Consider the following 12,107-nt stretch of genomic DNA (forward strand, 5'->3'; position numbering starts at 1 on the left):
CCATCAAAATGTGTCACCAGTCATGTCTATGAGTTGCATCACAAAAACCTGCAAAGAACACTTGCCCCAACCCCTCTTCTAGACTCCTCATTTCATCTTCAGGAAATCTTCCCCATGGGCCATCACATTTCCCAGCTCCAAAGTATTTCTATGACCCAAGAGCTGGAACTCTCAGAGTTAAGATAACCCTCTGCAATTTTGTCAGCTCCCTCTGACCCCTTAAAAAATTTCAACATAGCACAATACAGGTACTTCTGGCCCACTTTTCAGCACTTATAAACATGTGGTTAACAACAACAGCTTAGCGTAGCTCTCTAAACCAAACAAAGTCAGCATGAGCTCAAAAATATTTCTAATTTCCATTTATTTCAAGGGTAAGCTGTGTTTTCTGCAAAGCTCGTATGCAACAAAATACTCTGTATACATAATTTTTAAAGAAAATATTTTATTACATTATGGGAAAAAAGCATGATCATCCAAAGTTTGTATTGTTAAAAAAATTGAAAATTTAAACAGCATGTTGGTATATTCCGTTCCACATGGGAATGATAAGAAGACTCTATATCATTACTAGATATTGCACAGTCTGAAAGAAACAAAAACAAATCACATGATCTTGGGAACCATCTCACATTATGAAAAACCTACAAAGAAAACATTAAAAAAAAAAAAAAAAAACCAAACAAAAAAACCAACAAAACACACAATCCTTTCTTTCTACAGTAGCTTTAAGTTTATAATTCTTGGAATGACCGTATTCCACTGAAGACCATCTCAGTGACAGGAAGCTTCATTTCAGCAATCCCCTTGTGCAAATAAGATTAATAAAAAAAAATAATAATAATGCAGTGAAGTCTTTTGATATTCTGTGGGTGGCAATAACCACACAGCTGTTAGATCCCTGCCTGGTAAAACAAAACGGAGAAGGAGAAGGAAGGGGATTTAGGCCATAAGTTTCGCCTGCAACTCCATTTCTGCCGCCCTTTTGAGTGCAACATCCACCAGTAGCTGAAATCCACTAAAATCCTGGTTAAGGTCTGGTGGTGTTGGAGGAGGAGTGTTAAAGAGCCCACTTTGTGTGTTTGCACCAGGTCCCAGTTTAGACGCGTCCTCATGGCAGGAGAGGGGGTTGTCTGTGAAGCTGCCGGCTGGCGGCTGCTGCAGGTCCGTGGTCTGGCCTACATCAGCTGGCTGGCAAAAGTGGAAAGGGGCATCTTTCAACGCAGTCACAGTCGTGTGGCAGATCACCGACGGCCGAGCCAGGACCGATCCCGGGGAAGCTGGCTTGGAAGAGGACACAGTCTTGCCAAGCGGTGCAGCAGCGGGAAGGAAGGCAGTCTCCTCCAGCAGGGGAATGTAGTTCTTTGTGCTGATGGCAGACTCCACCAGGCTGCCCTCGGGAAGCTTGGTCCCTCGCCGCGAGATAGTGAACTGATTTGGGTCTTTGCCATCCTTCCTCAACATGTCAGGTAAGAGCCTGCGGCGCGCATTGATAAACCAGTTGCAGACCTGGGAATAAAATGACATCTTAATTTCTACCTTCATTCATTTCCAACTATGTGCCATTAGAGCCACTGTGTTAGATTAATGCATCACTCCAAGCAGTTTCATTCACTGCACAACAAAAGAGAGACCTAGTGACAAGTTCTGACACGCCTGGCAAAGGCCCTTCCCTCGTCCTGGCTGTATCGCAGAGCTGACTCCCTGCTCCTGTTACAGAAAGCCCCGGGACATCTGAAGGCTTCGAGAAGCCCAAACTGAGGGGTTAGCTTTTAACTCTGTGCACACACATTAACCTATTGGCTATTGTTCCCTAGCTCAGGTTAATTAACAACAGGAAAACTTTTTCTCTCTGAAGAGAGCCACTCCTCCCTCAAATAGTTACTGATTTTCCTTGTTCAACTGACTGTGTCGACAGACATAACATGAATTACCTCATTTAAGTTTGTCCTTGTTTAAATATCAAACCAGTTTCCTGGGCAATACAGGATGGTTTATAGTTCAACGTCTTTTTTCTGTTTACTACATAAAGGAAGTTTTCTTTGTGATGTTATATTAAGGAAATTTTACTCTATAGACAATTATGAAATCTACTAATGAATTAATATGGAAGAATAAAGTCCAGAGGTCAACAGGATTGCTCTCTATTTAGCACCTCTCAAAACCAAACCCAGGTTTACCCAAGTTCTCATGCAGTCACTTTCCCACAAGGGGGGAAGCAGCAATGGTCAACAGCTATTCCACCAAAGACGATCACAGGAGATGCGAATGATGCATCCAAGGGACCTTGGAGATGCCAATGGCACCCCAGGATTAGAATCCAAAGTAACCACACAAAAGCCTCACCATACTTGTACTAACACACTTGAGTAGCTCTATCCCGTATAGGTTGTTCCACTGATCTTAATGGAAGGCATCATACACATAATTATATATGTGCATGTTCTACAGGAACGAGCCTCAAGATGCAGTTTTAGAAGCAAAGAGTTATATGTTAAGTTGCATATCTATCACCATAAAACCTCTGTTGACAAATAAATACCTTCCTCTCACAATAAATTACCTTGTACAGACATTTTATGTCTTTTGGGACACGATTCCACAAGAAATTAGCATGCATGCTCAAATTCATGACTGTCTGTTCTCCCAGAAAAAAAAATTTATTCCAATAAACAAAGATCATCATAACACACAGTCAATCTGTATCTCTCCTTATAAGTGCCATCAGAAGGAGAGTAACAATAAAATAAGAAATCTCACATGTAGTGTAAACATTTGTATCCATGAGTAGAGTGCAGGTAAATTAAAACAGAAAACAGCTCCTTTTGAAGGGAGAACTACTTTTTTAAATACCTGTAGTGTGGAAAGGTGTGTTTGTCGGGATAACAGCGCTTTTTCTTGCTCTGAAGGATAAGCATTGTAGCGGTGCTCATATAGCCAGTCCCGAAGAATCTGCACAGATTCCTTGGGCAGGTTGCCACGTCTCCTCCGTTTGCCTGAGCCAGCAGATGAGGAAAGATCCAGTGGGACATCCATAGTGTCATCATCCTCCGTTTCACTGCCTGATATTGCAACTACACCTACAATTAAAAGATAAGAACAATCAGCCTCCTAAATTCATAAACTCTTCAGCTCCAGCATTGTGGGGTACAGACATTTTGTATCAACTGCCTTCTGTGAATCAGGGTATAGGCTCTTCTACTGGAGATTCGTCCTGCAGTGTTAACTTGTCATGCTGTAGCTTTTCTGTCAGCTGAACAAGAAGTAGCACCAATGATCTGTTCCTAAAGGAATTCTTCTCTGCAAACCTTCATTTTCTTGTTCCCCTGGCAACCTTTTATCTGCTACACGTTATCAGATAGCTTCTATCTAATGCCAATATTGTCCAAATTTGCTTGCTATGGTATGCATCCTACACTTTTCTTCGAGGATAACGATCCAGTGTCTGGGCAAAAGGTCAATAAGGAAGAACTTAAAAACACCCAACTCAAGCAATGGGTTATTTAACTACTTCTTAGCATGCTGATGCTTCCCTCTTGGGACAGATAGCTTGTAGATTTTATAAATGAATAATTACACCTTTTAATAAAAACTAATGGAAGAAGAAAGGGAAAAATTGTATCTGCCCTGCCCCCCAAAGGAAATTTTCACTTACGAAGGAAAAAGAGTGCAGGAAAAGGAAAGAATCAGGTGCCTAAGAGTCCACCAGCTTAACAGAAAACGGACTCTAATTTAATTGCATTCTGTATCAAAAAAAAAAACATGATCATTTGACGTTTAGGTGGATTTGTTTGGGTTTTGATAATTTTTTCAACTTCATGGTTTTCATCTCAAATTTTCATCTATGGAAACTGAATTTACAAGTTAACTGCATACCTTGTCTCTTCAACATAGAGGAAGAGGAGATTTCAAAATCTGATTATCCCTTTATAAGTACACCACACTACTAGTAACATGAAGCTATGGTACGTAAAGCAAATAAGCAAATACTCAATAGTTAGGAAGGCTACAATTCTACTCCTTTGGTAGGATACACAAGTAATTAGTACTGTAAAATACAAAGAAAAGCATGTTTAAATACTCACCATGTTAAATTCAGCAGAAATTTTAGGAATCTTACATAAGATACTACCCATGTTCAACTAGTACAAATTAATAATAATTTCAAGTGAATTTACACTGTCTTTCAGATGCATTCTTTAGGAACTACAGGAGGGAAACAAGCCCTTAATCTTTCTCTCTTATCAACTTAGATTGGGAGGGTGAGAGGGTGGGGAGGAAGAAACTTGCTCATTCCTAACATCAGAACTAAAACTCTTAATAGTAAAAGCCAGCTAAATGTCAAAAGTAAAATTTTATATGAGCAATCACCAATAATTAAAAAATTCTATTTCAGGAAAGAAAGTAAGCCCTAAAATACAAGAAGTGTTCCTATGAAAGTATAAAATTATATAAAGCTATTGTTATACCCATGTAAAGACACAGAAGGAATTAATGTCCTTTAAAAACACAAACCAACCACCGAAAACCCCACCACCACAGAAAGAAAGACAGAAGTTGTACATATGCAAGTTTTCCTTAATACTTGGCAGGATGGTATGGAGGAAAGCAGAGAAGAACATTTCCTCACACTTTCAAACTTCAGCCAAAGCTGACATGGTAAATTATTCTTTCCTTCCCCTATTTGTGAATAGCTCCAACATCCTTAAATTTAGTTTAAGTTGTCCAATTTGCAATGCATAGTTTTGATATGGAAGCATTCCCAATAGGATGATCAATCTACAATCTGTCTGGCATAGTTACTTCAGTGACTTACTTGGTATTGTTTTCATTCTCCCAATTGCTGATTTATGTAACCGACAACCACCAAACTGACATACCAAATTTTTCATCTGCTGATTAGCCACATAAATTATCCAGTCATGGAACAGGAACAATAGGACAATATTTAAATAGCCAACACAAGATAAACTCCAAATTATGTAAACAGGTTCTTAATTCATGTAGAAAGTATGTCAAGTTTGCTTTAAAATGATTCCGAGCAAACCACTTTGTATTTGTCATAGCTTCATGGAAAGTGCTGTCACACTTGCAGCCTAACCTGAAAACCTGCCTTGTACCATGGGCTCCTGGAGCCATGAGAAGCACTTCTGGGAACAAAGATCCTGCACAGACAACAGAACGGCTCTGCAAAGCAGCTCATCCCTTTAAAACTGAATTTTAAAACTAGCTAAAACTAGCCTATGCTATTCAGACAACGTTTTGAAGTGCACTGTTCTTGTTTGTCAGAAACCAGAAGTGTTGCAGCACTTCAGCGGGCTGGGATTTTTGTTTGTTTTTAAATATAAAAGGCAGTAGGGCAAGACCTTGGAAAACAGGGAGAGGCAAACAGCAAGGCATGGAAACAAGGAAGAGAAGCCAAAGAAACTACTCACATGAGAAAGTGTCTAATGGGTAGCAAACCATATTTACATGGCATAACAAAAAGTACTCCAGACACACACCACTCCATCTGGAGTAATCTTTCCAAGATCTACCACACAACTTAAAGACTCCTGAATTTCAAAAAACTGACATGAAAGCAAAACCTCTTCTAGAACTATTGCTCTTTCTCACCTTAAAAAAAAAAAAAAAAAAAAAAAGTGACAAGATACTGTCTGAAAGCCAGCAGTATAAAAACGTTTCTCTCTTTTCCAAACAAGATCTTTTGCTAAAGTAAAAGTTGCCATCTGACTAACCGTAACCTACCTAGAGAGAAATGAGTCACCAGCAGAGCCAGCCCTTTGACCCGCTCGCTCAGTGTGTCACGTTAATTGACACAGTAAGTTAGTGACACAAAGCAGGTTTTGGTTAAGCAGGAAACCCAGTGTAGTACAAGTTCTGCTCATTCAAATGAGCTCATTTAAATAGCTGATCAGCCCTCTGAACTCGTGGCAGATCTTCTCCCGGCGCGGTTCAGAGTTAGCAGCAACAGGAAGTCGTGGCTAGAAATCTCGCACTGCCCCAGCTGATATTTTTTTTACTAGAGCAGGAGCCACATTGTTGGTGTCAAGGCTCTGTTTTCATTAAAGCATTCCTGCTGATTACAACCCAGCTTTGTTTTTCCGTCTTGTTAGTAATCAGCCTATTCGCTGCTGGTTTCCTGTTTTAACAGGGCCCAACTGAAAAGGCTCCTGGCCAGGCTCCACGACTGGACCATTGGCTTACTGTTATTTACACCCAGAATAAAGGCCTGCGGACACGATGAGTAGCCCCAGCTGACCTACTAATTTATTTTGTATTAAAAGCAGGCTAGGGCCACGTTATTTTTTTGTCTCCTCCTAAATACATTTAACCCAAACAAACAAACAAACAAAAACCTGCTTTAGTAGGACTAAATTAAAGCAGCACAAGTCCATGTGCAGAGAGGTCTGAGAAACCACATAAAATCCCAGTCCTCCGCTTCCACCATAGCCACTTAAATGAGCAGTCCACACTATTAACGACTTAAGAACTACATGATCAGCATCTCTTCTTTATCAATCACTTTATCCTCCTGGCTTCCCAGCTGAAGTCATATACATGACTGAATGCACTGTTGCATTGTATCACAGCCCAAAGACTTTACAGGTCCTCCCTTAATCAGCTCAGGGAAGATTACACCCAAGATCTCGAGTCTAGGCTCAACACCCAAACGTTAGTTAACAGCCTGAAACAACTTGAGTAAAAGTACAGTGATGACTAAAGCTGATTTCAAAATAAACTACTGCCACTTAAAATGGCATACTGGAATACTTTGAGGGGGAGGACAAAATATTTAGAGAGATTGAAACAAATAAAATGGAAGCAAATGAAAAATTTAAGCTGAGTATCAGGGAAAAAAAAACAACACAACACCAAAAAACAACTATCCCATTGTGTCGAGGAAGAGCTTCACAGAGGAAGTGGCAGAAGCCAATTGTAATTCAAAAGAGGACAAAGTATGCCACAAGGAACAATCTCTGCCCTCCAAAGAAGGGATGGACAAAAATCACCTTTAAGAAAACCTCCCACCCCTTAGGGTTCTCTGCATATCTTAAACCAGATTTTTTTATGAGCACCGATAAACAGAACCAGTTTCCATCTAAGGCCCCGATCCTGTTGTAACCAAGTGCAGTGAGATTCTTCACATGTATAAACTTGAGCACATGCCTCTGCCTTTGCGAGACTGTGTTCTAAATCAGCTAATTAACAAGCCAAGCCGAGTATGTTCAGTGTGATTGCTATCAGGTTATTATTTGTAAATGAAATTATCCATAAAAGAGTCCTCCGGGTTTTAATCCAGAGCCTGTGAGCTTAAAAAAAAGGCACAAACAAAAAGCCCATCAAAACCAACCAACAAGAAAAACACACCACACTCAAACACACAAAAAAGTAAAAATCCAACACACATACCAAAAAAACCAGTAAAAATTTAATGCGAATTTAAAAAACAACAACAAAAAGAAGAGTTTAAAAGTATTCATAAGTAACAAAGAACTACAAGGATCCACAAGGGAATTTCCAGAGTAAAAAAACTCTCTCATCTCAATAAGTTTCATAATTTAGGAACCAGCTTATTGGTTTTCTTCTCCACAGCTTGCACTCTATCGCCTCTAAACCAGCCAGATTTGGCTATACTATTCTTTTTTTGCTTTAAAACGAGATTTTGCTAGGAGTCCAAACAAGAAATCTGTAATAAAGTCACTCTTTGAAACTTCCTGAATGAGCCTCGAATGCCAGAAGATCATAAATAACTACAAGCCCAACTTTTATTAAAACAAAGGCACCCCAGCCCCTAACATCTTTTAAATAAGTTTCCGTCTTTGTCTCCCCACCTTTTAATTTGTGCCACGCAAACCCCAGGCCCATGGCCCCTCTCAAAAGTTCTCCCTCCCGCCTGTCACCTTTCATTGTTTCCATTGTTTCAGCCCAGGATTTGCAATCCTCAAAGCAGAGCTTACACACACACTCTCACACACAAAGCCCTACACATGCATACCTAGAAACTACGTCAGCGTTTTCCACACGCATTTATTTCGGGGGTGGCAAGAACAACAGTTGAAAGTGCAGGGAGTTTGGTATTTCACCAACCAGCAGCTGCCCTCGGGGAGAGAAGTCTGAACAATGGAAGCAACAGCAGACAGGAAACCAGCTCACCACTGCTGTGCAAATAGGGAGCATAGGAATGTCCTAAAAATAACTGGGCTAAATTAATTCAGTAAAACTATTAAAAAAAAAAAAAAAAGGAGGGGGGGGAAGGGGATGGACGCGAAAAGCCATAAAGTGCTCCCAATAGGGTCAAGAATCTCAACCTGCCTAAAACGACAGAAACATTTAAAAGCCAGCGCTGCCACTGTCTCTGTGCTCAGGGGGCCGAGCTCGGCGTGCAGCCCAGGCTGTGACCGGGATCAAGCCCCACTCCGCTCCCCTGGGACGCTGCGCTCCTCACCACCACCCCTGCCCGCTCTTTAAACTTCGCCTTTGTGGCTCAGTTCCCTTTTGTGTGCGCTCCTCTTAGCCGAGTGACACGTCCAAAAAAACTTTTGAAGAAGGCTACAAACCATATTAGTACACACCATGTCTGCAGCAGCCCAATGATTTCACGAACTACATATGCATTAATTGCTCCAAGGATATTAACAATGAGAGAGGAGGCTGCCCTACTACAGAGCCGCAGGAATGCATAGTAGGGGGAAAACAGCACAACTCTGGAGTACTGAACATGCGCACTGCTCCCCTCAAACCCTCCACTTCGGAGCATTTAATGGTCTTTGAATGCAAAACACCCTTCAGCCACACCACCGACTGGCAAATCGCAGCTGAACAGACACTGCTTTCCTATGAACTTCTTCCCAGCCAGCGTAGGAGCGTTAAATCCGAAAGCACGTTCCGCGTCTCTGTGGCCAAGGACTAATTTAAAGGCACTTAAAAGCACCACAAGCGCAATGAGTAACGATCCTCTCTAACTGTAAAGTTTGTCTGTCTGGAACAAAGAAAAAAAAACTTGAAGAGCCTTATGCTTATAAGGAAAAAAAGTTTTTCTCCTTTTAACCCCTGTGTCAAAACTTCTGTACTTTTTTTTTCGTCCCATTTTAAGGGATAAAAGGGATAGAAAAGACACCAACTTCCATCAAAACAAGGCGGCTGAGGGCGTGGAGGGGGCTTCAAGCCCTCCCGCCGATGCCCACCCCCCCAACCCCACGCTGCCGTGCCCGCGAACAAAGAGTTGCCGGACAGCCCCGCTTTCCTCGCCCCAAGTTGGGAAAACGACTTGCACCCTCGTCCTCACACACCGGGACGGCGGGGCTTGGTGCGGAAAACCGTTTAGAAGTGTTTTACGGGAGGACAGGGGGAAGAGGCTTGGCGGAGGGGGAGAGAACAAAACTTGGCGGAGGAGGCACGAGGCAGGCGGCTGGACATGTTTCTGACAGAGAGCCAGCAGCGCGGAGAGGCGACCGCCTCCAAACAACAGCTCCGCATGTTTTGTCTGGGAGCGGAGCATCCACTGCAGTCTTCCACGGGAGCCGAGCCAGGGGGTGGTTGGGGGCTACGGGGGGCAAAACGGCCTAGAAGGTAAAGAGACTCCGCCTGGCTTAGCGACAGCCCCCCTTCCCTTTTCCACCCCGGGCAGGGGCGCGGGGCACCCCGCTTTGTCCCGGCACCCCATCACAACTACCTTTTTTACTTTTCATCTTGATCGCGAGGACTGAGCCGACCGCAGGACACCCCACGCACCGACCCAAGTTTCTCTCCCTTCGCCGGACGCTGCTCCCCCCTTTAAGCTCGGCGAGGAGGAGGAGAAGGTCGATGAAGAAAGAAGAAACACCGCCGCGGAGCCAGGCGCCCGGTCCGGGGCCGCGCTGCTGCCAGCGGGAGCCGCAGGGCTCTGCCTCCCCGGGGGCTTTCTGGTGTGGCCGGGGTGGGCTTCCCTCCCCCTTCCCTTTGTTCCCTTCTGCCGGCGATTGGCCCCGGCCTGTTAAAGTGAGGAAAGGCAAGGGAGAGAAAGGTACACAGCGCCCGCCCTCCCCCACCTCCCCGCAGTGAGTACGGGAGAGTAACCGAGCGCTGCACTGGCACTCGCGGCGGCTGCCTCCTCCTCCTCTCTCCTCCCTCCCCTCCCGTCTGACAGAGCCCCAGCAGCCCGGGAGGGGAGGGACCGGCCCTAGCGGGGGGGTGTCCGCCCGTACCCGCTCGCTCATGCACACTAAACAGCGGCGGCGGGGGGAGCTGTGCGTGCCTCCCGCTCCCTCGCCTTTCTTCCAGGCAGACGTTTGATCATTAAACTGGGAAGGAGGAGAAGGAAGAGGCGGTGGGGGGAGATTGTGACAGCTGCCCTTGACTAGCCTCCTCCTGTTGCTGCCGGACGAACCACCCACTCCTTCGCGTGAATAGGGGAGAAGAAAAAGAAAGAAAGAGTTCGTACGGCAGGGGAAGGAAAAAAAGCCCTCCAAAGACCGGCGCCCCCCTTCCGGCTGCCGAGTGGGGGCTGTTCCCCCCCCCCATCCCCAGTGGTGCTGAGGGAGCCCCGGTTGGCCTGTGCTGGGTACCTCCCGCCCCCGCGGGGAAGGCGAGCCCCATTTCTGCGGTTATTTTTACATCAGTTCGTAAAAGGTTGTTTTTCTCCCCTTCCACTCCCCCCGCCCGCGCGGTAGGTTTTTGCTGCGGCACATGCTCGTAGCTGTAAAAGAGAGAAGTCTCACAGCTTGACTCATCCCTCTCGGGCGAGCACGCGCTGCACAGCAACAGTTTATTTTCCTCTGGTATGGGAAACGCGGGACCCACCAGCAGCTCTCTCCAGCTTCCCTCCGAGCGTGGCGGAGGGGAGAGCCCTCCCCGGGCACGGACGGCCTCTGCAGCTGCTCCTCACCCCCCCTCCTCCCCCCCTCGCTACCCGCCTGACAAAGCCAGGTGCCCGGGCTCCAAAGTGCAGGACGCCCAGCCGCGTGCTGAAGTGTCACGGGCGAAGGTTTCGCCGTGGAAAGTAAAAGAAGCCGCCTCGCCTCGAAACAGGCGTGCGGGTGCGGCGAGTGCTGATTCCACGGGCGCGTGTTTGTGGCACTCCCGCATCGGCACGTGCGGAGCTACTCCCGGCCGGGCAGGCGCGGGGGGATGAGCAACGGGGGCCTTAAACGGCTGATGAAATAATGGATTCCTACGGCAGAGCAGGGATCACTCCCTCCCCACTACCCTCCCCTCCCGGCGGTGCGGGCACCAGCACTCGCTGTACCGGCGAAGCAACAGCGTTTTAACAGCAAACCCTCCCCCCCAAGTACCTTGTAACTATATTTATGTGGCGTAATTACAGCGGGAGATAAAACAGCTGTTACATCCCGACCGGGGGGGAGGAGGGGGGCAGCTGGTGAGTCACATCAGTTAACAAGGACCCGGTGTCGGCCCGGGGCTGGCGACTCGCTCCGGGATAGGTTACCCTTAGGGCTGGTGGCCGCTCCATGGCGAGTGCGCCTGTAGGTCAGTGAGGCGAGCCGGGCACGGCACGCTGACTGACACACTGACTGAGTGACTGACCGACTGACTCACAGTGCCGCGGGCCAGCGCCGCGCCAGGCGGGAGGCTGTGCGGCGCGGAACCAGGTCCCGCCGGCGGCGGCGCGGTCCGGGCTCTTGCCCGCCGACCGAGCGCCCTCCGCCCGCTCTTCTCACCCCATTCCCGCCGACGTGCCCGCGTCACCCCTCGGTTGTGCCCGGGGGCGCCAGAGCTCGGTGGTCGGGGGGGACGAGGCTGGCTGGGGGCGGGTGTTTTCACCCTCGCGGTGCCCCCGAGGGACTAGTGGCTCTGGGGCGGGAGTTGTGCGCGCACGCCGCCGTATGGCTTTATTTTGGTTTTTTTTTTACTGTTTTGTTTTAGTTGTGGAAAAGCCCGGCTTCCCAGCTGTGAGGGCTGGCTCTTCGAACTGCTTGTTCACAACGTCCGGGCATTGGTCGTGCCAAAAAAGCAATTATGGGAAGTTAAACAAAAGACACGTCAAGGATTCGAAGAGATTTCCTTTTCTCCGTGCCGCCAGAGCCGCCTCACTCCTGTTCATTGTCCTTGGGACTGCCAGCAAATCTGTGAAACTAGCTCTGTCCCTTTTCTACCTTTCCTTTTTT

At 46.4% G+C, this 12,107-nt stretch overlaps 1 protein-coding gene across 4 annotated transcripts; it reads right to left on the reverse strand.

Moving 5' to 3' along the window:
- Positions 1 to 428: 428 nt before the first annotated feature.
- Positions 429 to 11,781, reverse strand: TGIF1 (TGFB induced factor homeobox 1). 4 transcript variants are annotated; one of them, XM_027886342.1, is made up of 3 exons: positions 11,661 to 11,781; positions 2,854 to 3,080; positions 429 to 1,509 (listed from the first exon to the last, which is right to left on the reverse strand). In XM_027886342.1, the coding sequence occupies exons 2-3, from the start codon at positions 3,034 to 3,036 to the stop codon at positions 943 to 945; spliced, it is 750 nt and encodes a 249-aa protein (XP_027742143.1). In that variant the 5' UTR covers positions 3,037 to 3,080; positions 11,661 to 11,781; the 3' UTR covers positions 429 to 942. The 4 variants fall into 4 exon arrangements, with proteins under 4 accessions (XP_027742143.1, XP_027742145.1, XP_027742144.1 ...); XM_027886344.1 differs by lacking the exon at positions 11,661 to 11,781 and adding an exon at positions 11,274 to 11,378; XM_027886343.1 differs by lacking the exon at positions 11,661 to 11,781 and adding an exon at positions 10,701 to 10,836.
- Between the last annotated feature and the right edge of the window lie 326 nt (positions 11,782 to 12,107).

Source organism: Empidonax traillii, unplaced genomic scaffold, assembly GCF_003031625.1.
Source record: "Empidonax traillii isolate 1590-97213 ecotype Southwest subspecies unplaced genomic scaffold, ASM303162v1 scaffold186:size1492175, whole genome shotgun sequence".
Taxonomy (NCBI): Eukaryota; Metazoa; Chordata; class Aves; order Passeriformes; family Tyrannidae; genus Empidonax; species Empidonax traillii.